Genomic DNA, 23,092 nt, shown 5'->3' with positions numbered 1-23,092 from the left:
CCCAGATGCTTCCTTTTACTCTTGTGAGTGCCAGTCCTATTATCTGTAAAATGAGGATGGGCAGCAGAACCTCACAACTGACCCACCCTGAACTTCGGGGATCCACCCACCAGGGCACACACCCACTGATGCTCCAGGCTCTGCAAACTCCGCCCTTTGAAGCCCCTGCCTCTTCCCCCAGCTTGCCAACATCCAGATGCTTACCTCCAAACCTATGTAGCCTGTTATGCTGCTTGTTATAATTATATAAGTTAATTAACTATTAGGTAAGCCAATTAGATGTGAGAAGAGTTGTTGTTTTTTGTTTTTTTTTTTTTTAATTTCCTTATGAAAACAAAGTTGATTGCTTTGGGAAGACTCAAAAGTGAGTCTCAAAAAAAAAAATGAGATGACTATAAAAGATTCTAGAAGGTTTTTACATGCAGATTACTCCATTAATGTCTTTGAGTTCTCGCTCTATTGGGAAGAAACCAAAGTTGCAAATTAGATGATGTTATAGGTGTGGTTTAAGCAAAAAAGATGATGGGAAACACCAACCAGTGGGCCCACACCCAAGAAGAGGCCCTGGGTGGCACACAGGGATTGGTGAATGCCTAATTATTTGTGCCTGGGGTTAAAATGAACAGTTTAAAGGGAATGTACAATTTCTTCAATTGCTGGCTTTGTAACCATTTCTTTTGATTAACTGCTGGGCCTGAGCACATCTGGCGTGAGGGCTTCTGAGGTCATATCTCTCAGGCCTGGGGTCAGTGAGAACTCAGTGTGATGCCTTTGCCCAGGGCCTGACACACAGGAAGTGCCCAACCAATCGTGCTCGTGCCATGTCGGCCAGGATTTAACCTACGGTGAGTTCTGAGTCATTCCGGGACAAGAAAATCCTAGCAGGGCACCCCGGTTGCAGGAGACTTCCCTGACGGCCCATCATGAGGTGTCTGGGCCTCTTCAGTCAGTGCCTAGTCGCCCACTCCCTGTCACTCCTGCTTTGTAAGGCCGCCATATTTGCCCTGAGGGCATCTGCCCCCCGCACCAGCAGGTGAGCCGGGGGAGCTAGACCTCCTGGAAGGCTCTCCCGTTTGTGGGCTGTCATACCAACTGACTCCTCAAGGCGACAAGACGTCAAGCCCCAGGCTGCTACCCTCATCCCCTCTTCCTGTTGCTACCTGTGTGGGTACAAGAGGTACAGAAGTTTCCACATGAGCAGTTACTTAGAGCTCCACAGGCTCCACAAGCTACTGGCTTTAAGTTATAAGATCCCACTGAACTGGGGACAACTTCAGAAATTGGCCTCCGTTACTTTTGGCCCTTTGCATTCTTCATCTACTGTGGTGTGGTGGAGTGAGACAGAGTTTGGGAATCCTGGCCCCTGGTCTCTTGGTTCTCCCCCTGACACCTGGAGGTGGCAGCGTGAGGGATGGCAGACACTGAAGGAGTGTGCGGGCCAGGCCATAGCAGGTCCTTGGTCAGTGATCCTTGCTTCACTGCGTGTCCCCCCCCATCCCCTGCTACCGTGGCCATATCCCCCAACCTCCTTCTGCCACTAAACAAACCAACAGGCACCCCCACTAGGCTCACAATTTCCTTGTACTTGGCCAAGCTCCAAGCACTTCTCCCCACAGTGTCTGTCAGCCCTTGTTGGGGGGCTACCACTTAATGTCCACATTGGGTCCAGAGAGAGAAAAAAGGAACACGAAAAATGAGAGGCGCTTCAGTCCTCTATGCTCCTAAGTATTAAAGCACTTTCCCTGGATCTGTCTCAGATAAGCACAGCGAGACTCCACCAAGGTCACATCAGGAAAGGTTGGGGTCCCCAGACACCAGGGCTCCTGCTCCCCGCCACTCCTCTGCCCTGCTTGGTGCAAAGCATGTGAATTAGGGATCTCACTGTAGCACCACCTCCCCATACGCACCCCGTTCATTCATAGCGACCCATCGGGCCAGGGCTATACACGGTTCAGGCTAACCACGTCCCCTTCTGGGGACCTGAAATTAGAACCCAGAGAGGAGTCAGGGAGTGGGGAGGTCAGGGGGACTGAGGGACCGACGCCCCCATCTGGAGATGGCCCTGAGCAAGCGGAGTGCCAGTTCACAGAGACTATCTGCAGGGAGAAGGCGGCAGCAGTCCCCAGAGAGAGGAGCACCCAGTGGCCACCCAGGCCAACGTGAGGCCAGCGTTTCGGGGCTGAGCACTTCACATGCGCCAACCTATTGAACTCCCTGCCCCCACGAGCAGGTGCAGACGAGGACACTGGGGCACAGAGAGCTTGAGGAGAGGCGGGCCTGAGCAACCTTACATTTCGTGAGATGCCCTGACACTCCTGAAAGGACAAGCCGGAAGACAGTGAGCATCCTGCCCCTCTATTCCTTCTTTCTGGGCATGTGCACACTGGGCAGCAGTCCCTGGGCAGGGGCTCCAGGGCTGTTTGTGGTTCTCGGTTCTGTTTTCAATACCAAGTAAAACTAGTGATCCCAGGTCAAGAGCGTGAACTGAACAGATATGGGAATGCACCCCCACCCTCCCTTTGACACACACACAAACTGACAGACAAAAATTCAGAGTATTCAGGGTCATCCAAGGGCCTGCCACCCAGGGGAGGGGTGTGGCTCCAAAGCATGACATTGGTTTCCAGAGACAGCTGCCCACCTGCCCACGTTATGGGTCGCCATGATGTAGAGCACCTCGGTGGTCTTTATCCGCACCATGTCATTGCTATCCTTCAGCAAAGCTTTCAGGCTCTCCAGGCAGCCTGCAAGGCACAAAAACCTTTGAACATCTACCAGTCTAAGAAATCAACTCACCTAGAAGTCGACGGGTGAGCCAATGTCAGGCAATAAGAAACTACCAGAAGCTCTGCTGCTTTGGGGCCTGGGGGGAATCGTGTCAGTTGCAAAGGAGTTCCGATTCACTGAAGGGGTCTCTGTGGGCTAGAAAGGCTCACACAGGGGACTGTGTTATCTAACCCCCTGCACACTTCCAAATGATGCCTTGTCTCTCCGTCCGCTACAGGATTAAGAAAATGGCCTTTGCATTTGGAGAGACTGAGGGGTCAAATTCTCACCCCTGTCCCCAGTTAGTCCTGTACCCTTGAATAGGTTACACCTAGGGATGCCAGGTTGAGCAAATAAAAATCCTGCTTTATTTATTTATCTGGCAACCCTAGCCTCGTACCCCTCCTCTGAACCTCCAGTTTTCTTATCTGTCAGTTTTCTTATCTTCCCTCCCAAGGCAGGTGCTATGAGAATTAAGATAACACAGGCAGTGTGCTGGGGTGGTGCTGCCCAGAGTCAGGCTTATGAAACAGCAACTCTTATTACTGAAGCTCCAACCCGGTATCCTAGGCCCTGGTTCTGGGAACCACAGCCAAATCTGGAATTAACTAGCCCTTTTCTAGGGCTGGAGAAAGAAGCAGCAATTCGTCCATCATGCGCCTGATCTGGGAAACGTGTGACCATGTCATGAAAATCACCTCAAACCTTATTTTGATAATTAGCAGAGTAGGACACAAGGGACATAGCTCCCAGATACATGTGTGGTTTAGTAAGGCGTGTGCCTATCTTTTGTGACAGTCTCATGGATGAGATAGATAAACAGCTCTGTTTGGTGGATTTGTGGCCACCTGGTTGAGCCATAGCAGCGGGGACTGATTTGTGGCTCTGGGTGGGACGCTGGTGGTGTATGAGCAAGGACTGACTGGCCAGCTGGGAGGGACGCAGTGAAGGGACCAGGTCGCCTCAGCCCCTCCCACTTTGAGCCACTGTGTCTGTCCATCCAGACCCCAGTCATGGTCACCTGGGCTGTGACACTCTCACCTATGTCAATGGCCACGTAGACATGCTCAGGGTCGTGCATGAGGTCACACAAAGCCATGAGGGCTTTCTGCCTCGTCAGGAGGTCCTCCGACTGCAGCTCCTCGTTCAGCTTCGGCAGGGCCCGACAGCCATAGGCAATGGCGGCCTGGGCGGGGTTGATGTCGGGGGGCAGGTACATAGAGATCCGGGCATGGGCCATCTTTCCACGCCTGCAGAGGGCAACTCTCTAGCTTTCAAAACAAATCTTTGCAGAAACCACTGATTAAGAGAACCCAAAAAGTTATCGTTATTACCGCTGGGATTTAGAAGCTACTTCTCATTTGATCCTCAAAACTGTAAGGGCAGTCAGGTAGGTATCTTTACTTCCGATTTGTGGATGAGCAAACTGAGGCTGAGAGCAATGAAGGAATCTGCTCAAAGTCACAATAAAGGTCAATAGCAGCCCAAATTGCAAACTCCAGAGTCCTCCCATGCTTAACAACAGAGGAAATCACCAATACTTTACAGGCTGGGCCTTGGGTCAAAGGCACCAAAGAGACAAAGCAGACCAAATGAGCAAACACAGATATGGTCACGATGGGGAGGACTTATCTTACGCCAGCAACACCTAGTATTTAACTCAACTACTCCAGAAGGACAGGACTTGCGTTATCCCAATTTTACAAAGGAAGTAGTTGAGGTCTAAGGATAGGAGTTGGCTTCAGGTCATGGAAGTGATAAGGCCAGGAGCCAACGTTCAAATCCAGGTCTAGTTCATTCATCCACCAGGGACCCTATTCAGATGCTGCTGCTTCTTCTTGTTTTTTTTTTATATTCAGTTAGCCACTGTATAGTATTCAGATGCTTCTGACATATCCACAAAAAACGGAATTAAGGTTAAAGTGTGATTTATTTTTTTTACACACATACACTCTTGGAGCAACTATAGGCAGTGTGGTTCAGTATAGCTGACCCTTGAACAACACAGGTGTGAAATGCACAGTCTACTTACACATGGATTTTTTTTTTTAAGATTTATTTATTTATTTATTTGACAGAGAGAGACAGCGAGAGCGGGAACACAAGCAGGGGGAGTGGGAGAGCGAGAAGCAGGCTTCCCGCCGAGCAGGGAGCCCGATGCGGGACTCGATCCCAGGACCCTGGGATCATGACCTGAGCCGAAGGCAGACGCTTAACGACTGAGCCACCCAGGCGCCCTACACATGGATTTTTTATAAAACAGTACTTTTTTTTACATAACACACTTTTTGCATAAATATTTTTTACATAAATACTGAATATTCTCTCCCTTATACTTTTATTAATAACATTTTCTTTCCTCAAGCTTCCTTTATTGTGAGAATATAGTATACAATAAATATGACATCACATACATGTTAATCGACTGTTTATGTTATCGGTAAGGCTCTGGTCAACAGTAGGCTTACTAATAGTGAAGAAGCAGTCAAAGGTTATAAGTGGATTTTAGACTGTGGGGGAAGCGTAGTATTGGCACTCCCAAGCCCTATGTTGTTCAAGGGTCAACAGTTAAGAACGGGCTCCAGACCGGGGCACCTGGGTGGCTCAGATGGTTAAGCGTCTGCCTTCAGCTCAGGTCATGATCCCAGCGTCCTGGCATCGAGCCCCGCATCGGGCTCCCTGCTCAGCGGGGAGTCTGCTTCTCCCTCTCCCTCTGCCTCTCTCCCTGCTCATGCTCTCTCTCTCTCTGTATCTCTGTGTCTCAAATGAATAAATAAAATCTTTAATAAATAAATAAATAAATAAATAAATAAAAAAGAGCGGGCTCCAGACCTAGGCCATGGGTGGCCCTTGACAAGTTCCTTCTTCTATCTGTGTCTTTCTACAGCTGCAGAAGGGAGGTGATAATAGCACCTCCTTCCCTCCCTGCCAGAGTGGTCATATGAACTGCTACTCATGAGTCTGGCGCACCAGGCTCTGGATATGTCATGTCCTCTGTGGCTACTATTATGGGGGTGGTGGTTCCTGCGATTAGTCCCAGTGACAACCCCAGCCCTATAGGAATGATCAACTTCAGTAAAGGAGGTGAGCCAGACTCTGATTCTGGGCACCAAATGACGGGGGCAAGAGGGGAGGGGGCCTAGCTGGGAGGGACGTGGCCATTTCTGGGCTCCCCGGGCAAGGAACAGTGGGTGCTGGGGACAAGGGCCTCCCCTCTTCTAAGGAGCATGGGTTAGGGAGGTAAGAGGACGCGAGCCCAGTGTGAACCGGGCTGGGTGGATCTGGGGACCCCCTGTTCCCTCTGGCGGCCGCCGGCTCACCTGCCTCAGCCCGCGGTCCCGGGAAGCGCCGTTGCCAGGCGACCGGGTTGCCAGGCTACCCCGCGGCGTCCGCAACGCCCGCCGCGCAGGCGCGAACGGCCCCGGAGCCGGGACCAGCTGTAAAGTAGGGACAATGATGCTTTACAGGGTTACTGTGTGGAACAAAGACGGCTCAGCTTTGTTCATGGTACAAAAGGGAAGCGAAGTGATTGTACTTTTTCTCTGAATTGAACACTGCATGCCTTTAATCCTCAGAGTAAACTCGGGAAGTGATAATGTCCAGTTTACAGACAAACTTCAGAAAGGTTCAGTAGCTTCCCCCAAATTACACTGGCCTGATCCCTGGACAGTCTAGCCCTGGCCCATCTTCCTCTCCAAAGCTAACTACTCTCTCATTTTGTGATTACACAGTCTTACAAGTGTCTCTGGAGGCCATCTAGCCCACATGCCTCACTCTTCAAACAGAAACTAGCTTATAGGAGCTCAGTGAATCAGGTCAGCTTTTAAACAGCCATTAATTATAGAAATTAACTTTATAATATGAGCTCTAGAAGCCAGGCATATGATATTCAGGCTTCATTAGATTCAGAACTATGCAGATTAAGGTCAATGAATAGTAGGCCGCTGCAGGGGGCTCACTCCAATCGAAGGCCAGTGCTACAGCAAAAGTTCTTATGCCATGATTGCCAAGAGGAGGAGGTGTCTGCGGGAAAGACTTGATGGAGGGAAGCACACCAAAATACATCAAGACCTGGCAAGGCCAGAGATGGGGGGATGTTGTTTATCATCTGTGTTCCAAATTGTTTATTTTCATTTGAGTTATTTATTGAATAGGCAATATATGCACATAGAGGAAAATCTAGAAAGTATGAAAGTAAGATGTCTCCCTCCCTTCTCAGTCCCCAGCCATCAGGTTGTCCTTACCTGTAGCAACCACTGGTATCTTTCCAGAGCTAAGCTGAACTTACACAAGTAAATATGATTCATTTACTTTTTATTGTGGCAGCATACTTCAAACAGTGTTCTCTACCTTCTTTTTTTTTTTTTAAGATTTTATTTATTTGCGAGAGAGAGAATGAGAGACAGAGAGCATGAGAGGGAGGAGGGTCAGAGGGAGAAGCAGACTCCCTGCCGAGCAGGGAGCCCGATGCGGGACTCGATCCCGGGACTCCAGGATCATGACCTGAGCCGAAGGCAGTCGCTTAACCAACTGAGCCACCCAGGCGCCCCCTCTACCTTCTTTTTAAAAATTTAATATTTATTCATTCACTTAACATTCACTAAATGTCTGCTATGCCCAGGCACTGTTTAGCCCACGTGATACATGGATGAAATAAACACAAACACCCCTGCTCTCGGTGGAGCCAGTGAAGGGAGATAGACAATCAACAAAAACAATAAGTTATATAATATGTTAGAAAATAGTAGGTGCCTGGGAGAAACAGAGCCGAATAAGGGGTTGGGAGGATGCTACAATTGTCAATAGGCTGCTTTGGGGAGGCCTCATCTAGTGGTGTTATCTGAGCAAACTTGAAGAAGGGGAAGGAGGGGAGCGATGTGAATATCTGGGGAAAAAGCATTCCAGGCTTAGGGAATAGCCAGTGCAAATACTCTGGTGCCTGGTGTGTTGCAGGAACAGTAAGGAGGCCAGGGGAGCCTGTGTGGGATGGGGGGATGGGGAGAAAGCGGTAGAAGATGAGAGGAAATAAGGCCAGAGCAAATTACGTGAAGCCTCTTGGGCCACTGTAAAGATTTTACTAATCTGAGAGAGATGAAGAGGCACTGGACGGTTTGGAGCCAAAGATTGCCATGATCTGATTTGTTTTAACAGGAGGATCCCTGAGTCACCCAACTGGGAAAAGGATAAGGGCAAGGGTAAAGGCAAGGCGACCAGTTGGAGAGAAGATGCTGGCTTGGACAAAGTGGAAGGGGCGGGCGGTAAGAGGATATTGGACAAATTTTCAGGGTAGAACCTACTGGATTTACTGATAAATCAGATACGGGTTGTGAGAAAAAGGAGTCAAGGGATCTTGGAGATCCCTCCATGGTAATATATAAAGAAAAACACGAAATATTTAGATAACCAGAAAAAAATCGTATTTAATATTATGAAAATAAATATTTAAACACTTCACATAATCCCTACCCGTTCCTTTAAACTACCACCTTTCCCACGGAAGCTGGGTGCGCGAGTCTCTCCACCCCGCCCCGCCCCTGGGGCCTCGGCCCCGCCTCCTGGCCGCCCTGTCCCCGCCCACCGCCCGCCTGCCGGATCCCGCCCTCGTTACCATGGTGATCGCCGGCGTTCGAGCGGTGTCTCGGACGCTGCTGCTCCCCCCAAGAGGCTCCGGTTGCTACGGTGACCGCCCTTGCGAACCGCGTGTGGGACTCTTTCCGCTGTGAGCCCCGCCCAGACCCCGTCCCCGACGCCGGGGATTCGTTAGACGCCGGCGGGTCGCGCGTGGCGCTGGTTGCTATGGTGATCGCGGCCCCACGGGCCCAGCCAGACCAGTCCGCGCGGCTTCTGGAGCTTTTGCAACCTCCGCGGGTGAGTCCGCCGCCCCTTCTGTCCCACCCTAGTGCGCTCCGTGCAGGCACGTCCAGGAGGCCCTGGTTGGGAGGGCGCCGCTTGCGCGCCCACCTCCCACAGCCCTAACCCGAACGCCGCGGCCTGCAGCCCCGGGGCCTCCTCATTTCCTGAGCGCCTGCCCTGGGCCACGCCCGTGTTGGTCCTGAAGGAGAGCCGGGTCAGATCCGGGAGGACGATAGGCCTGGTTAAGGACTTGGCCAAGGCCACCCTAGTGGGAAGAGGAGGAGGACAGGAGACGCAGGGCTGCTGAATAGGTGTGAAGGGCCAGGCGCTGGGCACGGTGAAGGCATACGGGGAAATGCCTGTGGGCTGAAGCCTAAGGCTCCTGACCCACCCAGAGCCTTCATCCCTTGGAGACCACCCCAATTCTGCTTCCTCCCCCTGGGCTGTGGTGATGTACAGCTTGGCGTTTGCGCCATGCCCCACTCACACCCCAGTGATAAGTTCAGAGAGGGGCCACTCCTGGTTAGACACCTGGCAGGAGGAGACCCAGGTCTTCCTGACTCCCAGGCAGGGCCAGGAAAGCCTGGTCCCCTCCACCCCCACCCCAGCCAAACTGCCTGCAGATGGAAAGAGATGACCTCTGGCCAGTTTCCCTGACAGAGAAGGAGGTGTGTGGATCAATGTTTAAAGCTACTGAGAGGTTAAACATAAACTTGAGGATGAGTCCCCAGGGATTGCCACAGCTCCCTAACTCTCTTTCCCCTGGTTGGGTCCACAGGACACTCTGGAAGGATGAGGTCCTCGCTGACGCCTTTGGGGCCGCCCGTGAGCCGGGACCGCATCATCACCAGCTTCCCGAAGGTAGAGAGTCATTAGCCAGCCCTCTCTGTGTACCCTGCTCTCCCAACACCATGTCCACACCCACATTTCCCCACCTGCATCCCCCACCGGAAACAAAGCAGGAGAATCGGGGAGGTCAGTCCCTCTCTAAGGGACCCTGGGAACTTACTAGACTTCTTCAGAAACAGGGAGACTTGGCACTGACTTGCCCAAGGTGGACCAGCAGGTTAAGGGGGACAGCAGGAGACAATGTGGCATGAAGGTTAAAGGTACAGACTTTGCAGTCCAAAGGTCCTGAGTGTGGATCCTGACTGTCATTAAAAGTATGTGACTGTGGGCAAATTACTCAGCCTCTCAGAGCTGCTGATACATAAGGCTAATTCCTCACATTGGGTGCCTGGCTGTTGGTAAACGGGAGTTCCCTTACCTGAGTCGTGGTCACTGCTGTTCTCGTTGTTATTATTACTATTATCAAAATAGCACTCTGGTTTCCTGACACCAAATCCAGGGTCCTCCCGCCTTACCATTCTGCCTTCAGTTCCTACTGAAAGCACGGCCCTCTTCCATGTGTATTAAAATCCAGTATTAATTGCATCAGGCAATACAAATCAGTCCAACCCCTAGAGGGGCAGTGGGACAGTATTCCCCACCATTGCGATGCCCCTGCCTTCTGATCCAGCCATTCAAGGCCAGACATTGGAGCAGTTTGTAAAGCGGAAGGTCAGACAAAATGTAAATGTCCTCCAGGGGGCGCTGCTTCAACAGCAAAATGCTCCTTCCTGACACAGACAGGAGGAAGAATGAGGCTTCCCTCCAGGACTGGATGTGAAGTAAGGTCCAAAGTCAATTAAGTAAAAATGCAAGGAATGGAGCAGTGTGTCTAGCATACTTCCACGGGTGGCAAAAGGAGAGGGCAGAAAACAAATGTATATGTTTGTTTATACATGCCAAAAATATCTCTGGAAGGACACAAGATCCTGTTCTCAGTGGTTGCCTCCATGTGACTTGGGACAGGCATGGAGGGAAAAATCCTCTCCATGGAGTGACCCCTCTGTCTGTTGAATTCTGTGCCCAGGCTGGTAAGGAGGAAGGAGGTGACTGCAGACTTTGGATAATTTGGGCCGGCAGTCATACCTTCTCACCTTTTCTGCTTCTACACACCCACAGAGAAGGCTGTGGTGCCTCAAACCTGTGGACAATTCCCCCAGAATTTTCCATTTCAACAGAGGCCCAGACAACTGCTTCCCTAGAGAGCTTGAAAGTGGTCACCAGGGATGATGGACACTGATGTTTAGTGAGCCAAAAGGAAGGGAAGTGTGATCAGCACCAAACAGTTCAGGTCTCACGGGACAGAGGACTCCCATTTCCAGAATAGATCAGCAAGGCTCAGAGAAGTAGGGAGGGCTGCCTGGCATCACCCAGTTGGGCATGGCAGAGCCAGGACTTGACCTGGGTCTGACTCCGGGGCTCCAACCTTCCCTTACCCTGAGAGGCAGCCTGGGGCATCCATCATGTCTTCACTGAGGGCGAGATTCTCCCCGCTCCTGTCTGTGGCAGTTCATCCTGTATCCCAGGGTCACACACTTGAGTCCTGAGAAATTCGTGGTCCAGGTGGGGCAAGCCCCTCCTGTTACTCTGTGCCTCAGTTTCCCTGTTTCTAAAATCAGCTCACACTTCCTGCCCAGTCTTCCTTACTACATTTCTTCAGTGCATCCAAAATGGTGGGGGATTCCTCTAGTGACCACCACCATGGCCAGGCTGACCCCCCGTTTGAAGCTGACATGAAAGTTGACAGGAAAAAGCATCCTGCTTTCTCATGAGGTAGCTGACACTGTTCCACACGAACGTGGGCTGCAAGGCTAAGCTGTTCATCTCCATCACCCCCATTTGATCCTCCAATGACCACATGAAGAGCTGCTGTTATGAGTGCTTTACAGATGAGGAAACGGGCTCACTGAGGTGTTGTGACTTGCCCTTTTGTACAGCTCCTTCCACTGTCCCTGCTGCCTCCATCATGCCTGGAGCTGAGGGGGCAGATGGGCCAGGGCAGAGCCCATCTCAGTGCCTGGGAACTCAGAAGAAACGCTACGGCTAGGGGTGGGGGTGGAGTCCTTGTCACAGGGGAGCTGTGGGTCAAAGCAGTGCCCCAAAGGACAGAGCGGGTGGCCCGGGGGACTGCTGCCATATCACAGCAGGGCACACCAATAGCTTCCAACGGTGCCCTTCTCCCCACGCTCCATCCTCAGCTTCCGCCAGTCTGAGAGCAAAACATAGCAGTCACCTTCAGTTGCTTTAATGTCATCTTTCCCAATTATAAAACAAACGTGTGTTCAACATGTGTTGTGACATCTTAATAGCCGTGAATGTTTGTTGAGCACTTACAAACAACAGGCTGGGTCTGCCCTGATGGCTTTGCAAGCATTATTTCATTTTATGCCCCCAGGCTTTCGAGGTCTTATAGTTGGGGAAATTGAAGTTCAGAGACATTAGACAGCTGCCTGGGATCACACAGCAGCTAGAGGGAGACACAGGTCCTCCTACCCTGCGGTTATGTTCTTCAACCATAGCCCAGATTTGCCTTCCAAGAACTGTGGAAGGCCCAAAGAGCCCTCCAGGACATTTTCCAAACACATAGATAGATATTTTTAAAGCAAAAAATGCCATCCAAGATCCATAGAAGGCATGGAAGGATCTTGGAGTTAAAAGGGCCCTTACAGCCCACCCCTCTTCTCACTCAGGTCCAGAGAGGACAGAGACCTGCCACACGCCCACAGCAAGGGCACAGCTGCCCCAGGCGAGACCCCGCTCTCCGAGTTGCCACCTGGGCCCTTTGGCCCGGCCCCCACTGCTGCTCCTCAGGACTCACAAGAGCTTGGAGTCTCAGGGCCACTGAGGGGATAGAGGACGACTGTGACAGAGGGGTCAGGGAAAGCTAACGAGCCTGGAGCTTCAAGGCTCAGGAGGGAGGGAATGCTGGGAGGCAAGCCACCACCTCGCTGCCCTGCTTGGTGATGAAGCTGCAGCTTTGAAGGATGAAATGCCCGTCTGTCTGTCTGTCTTTTTTCCAGTGGTACACGCCTGATGCCTGCCTGCAGCTCAAGGAGCACTTCCATGGGCAGGTCAGCACGACCTGCCAGCACAGGAACACGGGGACTGTGGGGTGAGTGACCCCATGACCCAGGGGGCACAGGATGTGGGGGGAGGCAGCGGGCAGGAATGAATGCATGCATGAATGTATGAACAAAGAAATGGAACACTTACACAGACCACACCCGTACAGCCCAGTGTGGGCCTGGAGCCGATGGGGATTTTTATCTGGCTTTGCTGCCATAGAGAACGCTTTCCCTTTTCTCAGTAAGTCACGCTTATGACTTTTCAGGCCGAGGTCTCGGCATATGTCTGCTTCCTCTGTCTGGAATGTCTTTCCTACCCTTCAGCTCACAATATAGTGTCAGGGGAGTCCCGCACTACCCCCGCTCCCCAGCCTGGGCTGCCCGGGGTGCCCCTCCTGGGTCCCAAGCACTTATCTCACAGAATTACGAGTCTGCTTCTCTGGATTCCCCACTAGACGTAGCCTGTGAGGTCAAGGGCTGTGTCTGTCCTGTTACCGCCCTGGCAGCACCTGGAACCACCTAGCCCTGCCGGCACAGGGAGCTCACCCCAGTTACCCCTTCTCTTTGTTTTTTTTAAAGTTTTTATTTATTTATTTGACAGAGAGAGAGAGAGAGCAAGCACAAGCAGGGGGAGCAGCAGGAGAGGGAGAGGGAGAAGCAGGCTTCCCGGCAAGCAGGGAGCCTGATGCGGGGCTCGAACCCAGGACCCTGGGATCGTGACCTGAGCCGAAGGCAGATGCTTAACTGACTGAGCCACCCAGGCGCCTCAGTTACTCCTTCTCTTAACACACAGGTACCGGGGCCTGCTTTGCCTCTCCTCCTGAGGAGCTCCCAGGTGTCCCACAGGTGTGGTGAGCTTGCAGTGGAAGCCCCCGGCCCCTAGGTTCCCTAGGTGGTGCAGAGTGAGGCCAGGCTCAGGTCCGAAGGCTCATGGGATGAGAGCAACGGCCACCAGTTAGGGAGGGCCGGTTCCATACAACTACCTCTCTGACTCTTCGCAATGGCTCTGAGAGGTGAGAACCTGAGGCCCAGTGGGTGCTTCCGTAATACCTCGGCAGTACCTTTACTCCATCATCTGGGAAGTGGAGTCAGGTCCACCCTGCCCTAGGACCAGAGGCCACCTGGGAGCAGAGAAGACACAGCCTCTGGGCCCCCACACATGGCCAGGGGAGCTGAACCAGGTCACCAGGTGACACGGGTGTCTGCAGGCAGAGGAAGTACCGGTCAGATGTTTGCCCATTGCGCTCCTTTGGCATGAGCTGCAGAAACTTCCACCTACAGTGCCAGGCATGCTGCTGCAGGGAGTGCAGGACACACACACAGGGTGGGGGGTGGCTGCTCTCAGTGAGCAGGGTCCTCCGAGAACCCAAGAACCTCACAGCCAGTTTACCTCAAGCCATAGCCCAGAGCTGAGTCCTGACCTGAGTCCTGGCCACTGCTCACCCCTTGGGGCCTGTGTGGCCCTGGCAGACACCTCCAAGGCAGGCGGTGATGGTGGTGTCCCATTCAGGGAGTACCTGCTTGCACAAAGCAGGAGCCCATGCAGCCCCGGGCGTGGGTCGGAGGGGGCAGGGGCTCTGCCCCCATGCCTATATCCCCTGCACTCTGACACTGCGTCTGCACCCTGAGCTCGCTCCAGGTTCCCTGCTGCGTGTGCCCCCAGCTTGGACATAGCCCCACCTGGGCCTCCTCCCTCTACTCCATCAGCCCAAGACCCAGCCTCCCATCGTGCCCAATTCTAATTCTCACAGCAGGGCTTGGGCCCAGTGGGGTCAAGAGCACATAGCCCCAGAGACAGCAGAGTCCCCAGAACAGATGCAGGCCCTCCTGCCCTCCCCTCTGAGTGCCAGGCATGGGGACAGACATCCCAGAGTGTCTCAGCAGGTGCCCTGTCCCCTGTCAAGGACTGAGACGTGGCTCATGAGTGGGGAGCTCAGGGAAGGAAGGGCCTGTACGTGTGAAGATGCTCTGTGACTCTGCTTGCGAGCGACACAACCCTATCCCTCACAGGCTGCGACTCTCCAAGGTGGTTGTCGTTGGTGATCTCTACGTGGGCAAGACCAGCCTCATCCACAGGTGCGCCCGCTTGGCCACACCTCCCGGCACTGGTTGTCATGCCTTTCCCTGGGAGGCCCAGATAACGTTGTCATAGTCAAAACTGTGGCTGCTGGGAACCACACCTCGGAGGGGGTACAAGGCATTAGGGAGTGGCGGGGGGTGGAAGGGGGGTGCAGCGTCCTGGGACCCTGACATTCATGACACCATCCCCCAGGACCATGGGCTCACACCTCACTGGCCCTGACCTGCAGCAATTTGCCTTCTGGCCACAGCAGATTCTCTTCCCCAACACAGTTCTCATTGGCGGCTCCGTCTGTCTACTGTCTATCTCCGTGGACCATCATCTCCTTATGTTCCCTGTGGGTGGACTTTTTGTTGCCTGCAGACTTTGACTGTCATGAGCGAAGCTTCCACACACAGCCTCTCTGATGCCTTCCTTGACTCCCACAGGTTTTGCAAGAATGTCTTTGACCGTGACTACAAGGCCACCATCGGGGTGGACTTTGAAATCGAGCGCTTCGAGATCGCTGGGATTCCCTACAGCCTGCAGATGTAAGTCACCATCGTGTCACACCATGTCCTGTGTGGCTCATGGGTGGGCTTTGTGGAGGGAGACCCATGGGGAAAGCCTTGGTGAGCTCCTTCTGGACTGTGCCCTGTGGTGTTCGGTGAGGACCTATCTGGACAAACAGGAATGGTATGACACTGGGCTTTTCCAGTTCCCGGAAGCCCTGTATACTCCGTCACTCCCCATGGGTGTCTCACATTGGTCATCAGACCTGGGAAAGTCCTCACAGCCCAATGTGCCCACCCACCCTCGTCCTCCCCTGATACCCGCCCCTCGAGTTCTGGCTCCGGGTCCCCGCCCCTAGCCTGCCTGGCCCTCGGTGATCCTACTCACCAGGCCAGCAGGGTGGCCTCTGGCAAGTCACTTCAGACCTCTGAGCATCTGTTCTCATCTGGAAAGTGGAGCCCACAGTGGTCCCTGAGTGCTGGGGCCTGGTGGAGGCCACCTCGTCCACGTGCCTTCCTCAGGCTTGATGCACCCCCCCTCCTCCTCACCCCTCTGCCCTCACTCCACTCCCCCTGTCTCTCTCCCTCTGTCTGCTTCCCTGCCAGACCCCATGTCTCTGCCTCTCAGTGGCCCACTGGCTTCAGCCCCTCCCCTGTAGTTTCCCTTAGAACAGCCCAGAGTCTCTCCCCCAGGCTCACACTTTCGCACTAGAGCTCTGGACCTTGTCGTCCCTCTCCTCCGGCACCTGGATGATTGTGCAGGTCTATCTGTGTCACCAGCCCTACCCTCTCCTGTGTGACTTCTTGCCTTTCCAGGCTCTCCTGTGAGGCCCCCTCCCTTTTCTAGGCTCTCCGCCCAGCTGCCCCTACCCGCCCCCCTTGCCTGCTGCCTCTGTCCTAGTCCCCTTCTCCTTTCGCTCTCACTGGGGGTCACACCTGATCCTCCGGTTTCATTCCTCAACCCTCTAAGCCCTGCCCGGGCTTAGCCTGGGGATCTGCGGTCATCAGGATGGAGCGCACCCCCTCATGGACCTCAGCTCCTTACCCTGTCATGATAATGCCCGCTTCTCTGAGGACAGCCCCAGTGCGGTCCTAGAGCCAGGTGGCACCACCGAATCCTGCCCAAGGGAGAGTACAGGGCCAGGCCAGAGCAGAAGGGACTGTGAAAATGCAAGGCTGAGGCCCGAGGGGCTCTGGAGCCAGGAGAGCTGAGGAGCACAGAGCTGATGGGATGGCCTAGGTGGAGCCAGGCTGAGAGCAGGCCATCAGCCTCATCTAACCACAACAGAGACGCTGTCCTGGCTTGCCTTCTCATTGTCCCTACATTGAGGCCACTGCCAGCTACCCACCGGCCCCACCTCCAAGCCACCCTCCCAGCTTCCCACCCAGCGTCATCTTCAGAAAGACAATATGAATGAATTCGTGACAGAATAGGGCCAAAAAGTTCTGCATCAATGCTGAATCGCTTCAAAAGATTTCAGACCGTTGAGATCTTATTCATGGCTTGTCTACTTTTCCATTTATGGAAGAAAGTTAAATTTTGATCTGTTAATTTTAAAAAAGGGATGGATTTTCAGACTCAGCTCTGCATATTGACCACCTGCCTGGTTCTAAACCAGAGCAAGTAGATCTCTGTATGTGTGTCCCCCCATCCTAGCCTGTGCCGATGGCAGACATCATTAATCGATTGTTGCATTCTTTTCCATAGAGCCGGGCTCCACTTCTCCAGAGAGCCAAAGCTAACTGATCAGAGTCACCCAAGAGATACAACCACGTCCCTGTTAGACACTCCCACCCCCCACTCAGGGACTGAGCCTCCCCTCTGCTGCAGTGCAGAACATGGAGCCATGGCCCAGCCACACATGAGCAAGTAGCAGAACCATAGCGGGGAGGGCCAGTCCCATTCATGGGGCCTCGTCTACAGGTGGACTCCCACATCTTCAGAGCAAGCACATCAGGGAGTGTATTCTCCTTTTTAATGGCACGGTCCAAAGGGGTGGAGCTACAACTCCATTCATCCAGGCAGTGAAACTAGGGCATGCCCTTCCCCCACAGCCATGGTGAATCCAGCCAGGGAATTCCCCCACAGGGCACCTTAGGAAGGAAATCACGAGGAATTGTGGGACGGGGACCTCTGGCCGGTAGTTGGCACAGGCCCTAGGGCCTGCCTGCCCACAGCCCCGCCAGCCTGCTGGCTCAGACCACTGCAGTTGCTTAATCTGCCACCTCTCTTTTTCCCTTTCTGTCTCTGCCACCACACAGCTGGGACACAGCAGGGCAGGAGAAGTTCAAGTGCATTGCATCTGCCTACTACCGGGGTGCCCAGGGTGAGCATCCGGGTGATAGCAATGGTGGGACCCTCAGCCATGTACAGCAGGAGGCTCCCACTGGGCTCATAACAGGAAGTCCAGGTCCTCTGCACAGGCACCAAATCTGCTCTCCAAGTACCACTGAGAAAATCCCCAGCCAGTCCTCAGGGATGAGGAGACTGCCTTCCCGCCAGCCGGGCCTGGGGTTGGCCTCAGCAGTCACATCCTTCAGGGACCCTGTGCTGGCGGGTGCTCCCTGGGGGTCTCAACCTCAGTTTCAGCTCAGAAGGATGCTCAGAGGGGGAGGTGCATGTCCAGAGACCCCAGGAAAGAAGAGCAGAGTCGACTCCTGGAGGAGGTGTGAGGAGGCGAGGCTGGAGGGGAGGAGCGGAGGAACCACAGGAGCACTGCACCTGCCAGTGGGGGGCAGAGGGCGTGGCCCAGGCACTGGGCAGGCCTCCCAGTCAGCAGGTGGCAGCACAGGCTCCCCACTCCAACTCCAGCTTCCCAGGGGTTTCAGTGGGACACATGAGAACCGTTCATAGTATCCAAAACCAGGCTCAAGTTATGAGGCCCAGTTGTGTCTACTGGATACTGGTAAAGAGAAATAATAACATTGCCATTTGAGATTTGAAAAAAAGCTAAACCAGGAAATAAGCTGTGAGCACCTTGGCCTTGGGTTGGAGTTCCAGCTCTTGCCCGTCTTCTGAGGGGGATGACACCCCCTGAGGATGAGGTGTTAAGCGCCTGGCGCAACCCTGGGAACTGCAGCCGGGCCCGCCACTGTCACCATCCTCAGTATCCTCCTTTGCTTCATTCCCCTCTGCCTCAGGGGGCCTCCTATAGCCTTAAGCCAAGCTGCAGGGGAAGGTTCTGCCTGGCCCTGCTCACATCCCCAGGCCCAGTTCAGAGGCAGCCTTTCTAGAATGTCCTCCCCATGGGACTCCCCTCAGGCCTCCAGCGGGGTCCTGGACACCCTGGACACCACACAACCTGGGCAGGGCTGGTGATGAGAACCACCCTGCTCCTCAGAAATTGTTCCCCCAAAGCTGGTTGTTGCCAATTGTCCTCATAGCCATCGCTGCCATTGGTCAAAAGTCTTGTGTCAGCCCCTAGACCGAAGTTTGTAAAACTAGCTGTTCTTGCTTAAACCTCACAGCACCCCTGAGAGCCTGAGGTACCACTCTTACCATTTCACAGATGGGGAAACTGAGGCACTCAGCAGTTAAGGCCCTCACCTGAGTTCCCTTGGCTGTAAGTGGCAGAGGGGAGATTTGAACACAGAAGCCCATGAGCTCATCTTGCCTCCCTGGATACCCCCTAGGGCTGGGCCTCTGGGTATGGGTTGGAGAGGGTGGTGGGTGGGTAGGTCCCAAGAGGCAGTCATGGGGTGTCTCCTTCCCAGCCTCCATAGTGGGGACCAGGGTGATTGTCTGGGGGCCACCCCAGAAGTTCTGTGGGAGCCAGGCTCTTCTCTGGCTTTCTCCTGGGGAGCAGGAAGCTGCCTGAGGGGAGCCCCTCCTTGTACACCATGTTTGTGTCACCTGTTGCTGACCGGCTCTTGGCTTCTCCCTGTGTGTCCAGTGATCATCACAGCCTTTGACCTCACTGACGTGCAGACTCTGGGGCATACCAGGCAAGTCTGGGACTCTGCTGCCCCTGTGGTCCCCTTGGGTTCAGGATTGCCCATGAGCTGGGCCCCCCCGTGGGAGGTGCAAGGGACCAGACTCGCTTGTCAGAATTGACTGCCCACAGGCCACTTACTGTCCAATTGCCATATTATCCCTTAAGATCTGCACCCATCCGCTGAAGGCGGAATCAGCTCAGGGTACACAGCCAGCCCGGTCATACAGGGGCCGGCACTCAGGAGGGCTTTAAAGCTATGCTGTCACCATCTCGAAAGCTTTAATCATTGCTGGATGAGGGACCTCACATTTTAACTTTGCCCTGGGTCCTACAAATTACATATATCCAGTCCTGTCTGAAGGGATAGCCTTTGCTCTCTGGGGCAGAGACCTGATCAAGAGAGCTGGTAACGTGACCAATTCTGGGAGGTCATCTGCCTCTGCTGGGAATCATCCAGTTAATGGACGAAAGTCCTCTTCACCTCTCTTTGGTTTAAGGCATTCATATCCTGCTTCTCCCAAGCCCTGTGAGGGTGGTTGGGGTGATCGCTCAAGTTGATGAAAGGGCAGGACTCCCCCAAGGTAACACAGGGTGAAGGCAAACCAGGGCAGGGTCCTCACCTCCCCTGACCCATGCTTTTGTGTCCCCACCCACCTACAGTCCACCCGGGGCCCAGATGGGGTCTGGGTGCCCTCCCTGCAACTCGAGGCTCAGTGCTCCCAGCCCTGGGGTGGACCCGGGTCTGCACCCCCATCCCCTAGAGTTCCTCAGACCTCTCTAGGTGGATGGATGCCATCTCTCATCCTGTCTCCCCTCTGTGCATTCCAGGCAGTGGCTGGAGGATGCATTAAGGGAGAATGAGCCGGGCTCCTGCTTCGTGTTCCTTGTGGGAACCAAGAAGGACCTTCTGGTGAGCCCACCAGAGCTAGACTTAGGATGGCCCTCGGGAAAATGCAGCCGCTTTCAGCCGGAGCTTGGGGAATGGAGGGTGGTGCTGACGTGCCCAGATGGGAATTGGAAGACCCAGAGCTGAAAGTTGGGGGTACCTGTGCTTCGTCTCGTCGGAGAGGGATCACTGGGATCTCACCCCTGTGGAAGGTGTACCCCCATGCATGCACTGAAGCCGCCCATCCCAGGGTGAGGTGGGGAGGGAGGAGGCACAGGGGGAGCGCCCCCCCCCCACAGGAGGGCTGCTTCTCCCAGTCAGGGGCTGCATGTGAGCAGGCGGAAATGGAGGCTGTGCGTCTGGCCAACGAGATGCAGGCCGAGTACTGGTCGGTGTCCGCTAAGACGGGTGAGTGGGTGCGGGGTGTTGCCCCAGCGGGTGCGGGGAGTTTCCTTCGGTGGCTCTATGGCATGCTTGAGTCACAGCCAGCTGTGCTGGTGACCATGCAGGGCCTTCCACTGCCTGAAAGGAGTCTCCTCATCTCTGGAGGGAGAGCGGGAGCCGTTCCCCATGGACAACAGGAATAGTGACAGCTGGCCCTGGCCCCTGTTCTCTAATGCATCCCCCCTCCTTCCTTGAGGCAGATCCATTTTATCCCTGCGAGCTCACTTCCAGGGTCACAGGGAGGAAGCGGCAGGGCTGGGGTTGGAATACAGCCCTCACCTGTAACCACTGTACCATCCTGCCCCCCCATCCTAAGGTAGGTGGGTAAGAGGCACCTCCTGGCTGGCACATAGAAGGGCCCAGTAACTGGGGGCTCCCATCCCTTCCCTGGGTGTCATCGTGGAAGACACTGCAACATTGCTCATGGCCCCCTGACCCTCATCCACATCCCACCAGTCTGTCCTCCAGCCACACAGGGCCCCCGCCACCACACTGAGCCCCCAGCCCCTGAGCTGCCCTGACCCACGGGCCACTGCTTACTCCAGCCCTGGCAAGATGCCTAACATCTCAGCCTCAGTGTCCTCATCTGGGAAATGGGGTGACCCTGCCCATCTCATTTCATTTTTACTGTGAAAGGTGTTTTAAATTACAAAAGCCATATGTATTCAGTGAGGGAAAACTAGAAAATGCAGAGAAGCAAAAGACACACTTAAAACACACAGGTTGTTGGTGGGAGGGGGGTGTGAAATGAAGTAACATGCAGTGCCTGGCTCATAGAAGCCCCCAGCAGCTCTGAGGACTCTGGAATTACGCATTGTGGTCCTTGCCCGGGGTAAGGGGCCACAGTCGACGTCTGGCCAAGGACTGGGGGAGGCAAGCATGGGAGTATTAAGGGTAGGCACCACAGCCTCCAGCCCAACACAGATCAAAGCATGGCACTGCCCATACCCAGTTCCCTCTGCTTCCTGACAGCATCCCCCGTGCCCTATGGGGACCCTCCCCCCTTAGAGTAACAGAAGATTCACTGGGAACTCCCTATGGGCCAAGCAGGGTTGCCCTGTGCAGTTGTATAGGTTGTTGGCTGCACAAGGGCAGTGCACATGTCAGGGGCTGGAACCTAGCCCTGTGCCCAGATGGGTGGCCTTCTCCCCCTGAGGGAGGAGGCACAAAGTCTCTATGTGGGAGTTGACAGCAGCTGCCCACTGGACAGGTGCTCAAAAGGGACAGGAAAGCAGACACCCTTCTGATCTCCACTCATCCCGGCGCCAGGCCCACAGGAGATGCTCAGTGGTGATTAATTGGAAGAGTAGATGCTGGGAAACCAAGGCTCGGAGATTTGAGGGAGCTTCCAGGGCAGGGTGCTGTGGAGCCCCCGGAGGTGGGAAGCCAGGCCAACCAGCCCCATCCCTTGCCCTCTGCTGCCCCAGACAGCCCCACAGGTGTGCCGCCCTGGCTCCCACACCTGCTGGCTCCCAAATTCGTCTGCATGTAAGGGCCGAGGCGATGGGGTCAGGGCTGTCTCTTGGGCCCCCAGGGGAGAACGTGAAGGCGTTCTTCAGCCGCGTAGCCGCCCTGGCATTTGAGCAGTCGGTTCTACAGGACTTGGAGAGGAGGAGCGGTGCCCGGCTCCAGGTCGGCGAGGGAGACCTCATCCGTGCGTACAGACTGCAGGGCCGGGGCTGGGGAGCAGGCTTGCAGCCCAAAACCCACGTCCACCAGCCTCCCGTCCCAAGAGGCCACTCCCTTAACTTGTCCTCCTGTGCTGTCCTCTCTGGGGTACCCTTTTTGTCACTACTCTGACGTCAGGCCCTCAGCCTCCCTGACCCTGCCTGCCAGCTCAGACTCGCTCCCTGGCTCTCTTTGCCCTCCCGGCAGCTTCCTCATGAGCCAGGCTGGGCATCCCTGGCTGCGTGCCTGTGTCCTGGCTTTGGCTCTCCCAGTCTGTGTCTTTCCCCACGCTGTTCCACCATCTGGAATACATCCTAGGCCTCTTGGCCTGTGTCAGGTCACCAAGGCCTTGATAGAGAGGCCTGGAAGGTCAAGCTCAGCTCTGACTAGCAGTCACCAGAAGGTGCCAGTGGCAGGGGAGGGAGGCTGCCCCGTGTCAGCTGCACGTGTTTAGTTAATGCCACGTGACTTCTCCCTCCTTACAGGAATGGAGGGGAGTCAACCCGAGACCCAGGAGAGCATGACATCCTCCAGCCTGGGTTGCTGTTAGCTGGGGCCTGCACCAGAAGCATGGGCAGTGCCTTCCGTGACCGTGGAGGGGTGACATGAAGCCATCCGTGTCTGCCCACCCGCCACGCTGAGCCCCAGAGCTCAGCCACTTCTCTTTAGTGGGTTGGGAGCCAGGAAAGGCCCGCACTGGCTGCCCAGGAGCCCCCCACTGCCCCACTGGTGGGTGCACTGCGGTGATCATCTGGGAGGCCAGTGCCACCTACAGAGTCACCAGACATTCCCCCCTGGCTCGGAACTGCAGACACGAGACACTGGTTCCCCCGCGGCCCGCCTCTCTCGCCCTCAGCACACATTAGCTGCCCATGTAGGCACCCTGCCAACTTTCCTGGGTCGGCCTCAGGAGCCTTCGCCCCTCAGTGGTCCAGGCAAGCAGGACTTGTCAAAGCCAGCAAATGAGGAAACACCCCACCTGTCATCCCTGCTTGGGACTTTTCTGTAATCAACAG

General features: G+C 54.6%; 2 protein-coding genes across 2 annotated transcripts in view; one reads left to right on the top strand and one right to left on the bottom strand.

Moving 5' to 3' along the window:
- Positions 1–4,006, bottom strand: part of RSPH14 (radial spoke head 14 homolog) — a 74,695-nt gene extending 70,689 nt beyond the window's left edge. Inside the window, exons 1-2 of the mRNA XM_021687890.1 lie at positions 3,808–4,006; positions 2,642–2,744 (exon numbers count right to left, since the gene is read on the bottom strand). Coding sequence (XP_021543565.1) covers positions 2,642–2,744; positions 3,808–4,006 — 302 coding nt within the window. The remainder of the gene's footprint in view (positions 1–2,641; positions 2,745–3,807) is intronic.
- Positions 4,007–9,411: 5,405 nt separating this feature from the next.
- On the top strand, positions 9,412–22,626 carry RAB36 (RAB36, member RAS oncogene family). Its single transcript, XM_021687895.2, has 10 exons — positions 9,412–9,480; positions 12,528–12,619; positions 14,583–14,648; positions 15,081–15,182; positions 17,406–17,470; positions 19,037–19,092; positions 19,911–19,988; positions 20,282–20,372; positions 21,943–22,062; positions 22,562–22,626. The coding sequence occupies exons 1-10, from the start codon at positions 9,412–9,414 to the stop codon at positions 22,624–22,626; spliced, it is 804 nt and encodes a 267-aa protein (XP_021543570.2).
- Positions 22,627–23,092: the final 466 nt, after the last annotated feature.

This window comes from Neomonachus schauinslandi, chromosome 14 (genome assembly GCF_002201575.2).
Source record: "Neomonachus schauinslandi chromosome 14, ASM220157v2, whole genome shotgun sequence".
Taxonomy (NCBI): Eukaryota; Metazoa; Chordata; class Mammalia; order Carnivora; family Phocidae; genus Neomonachus; species Neomonachus schauinslandi.
Note: the sequence above shows the minus strand (reverse complement) of the source record. Positions and strands in the feature narration are given on the sequence as shown.

Bases quoted from the DNA above. Each gene is read 5' to 3' on its own strand.
- RAB36 (XM_021687895.2), top strand. From the start codon at position 9,412: ATGAGGTCCTCGCTGACGCCTTTGGGGCCGCCCGTGAGCCGGGACCGC. The intron at 17,471-19,036 runs GTGAGCATCCGG...CTGTGTGTCCAG, and splicing joins CTACTACCGGGGTGCCCAGG to TGATCATCACAGCCTTTGAC. The intron at 20,373-21,942 runs GTGAGTGGGTGC...TTGGGCCCCCAG, and splicing joins GTCGGTGTCCGCTAAGACGG to GGGAGAACGTGAAGGCGTTC.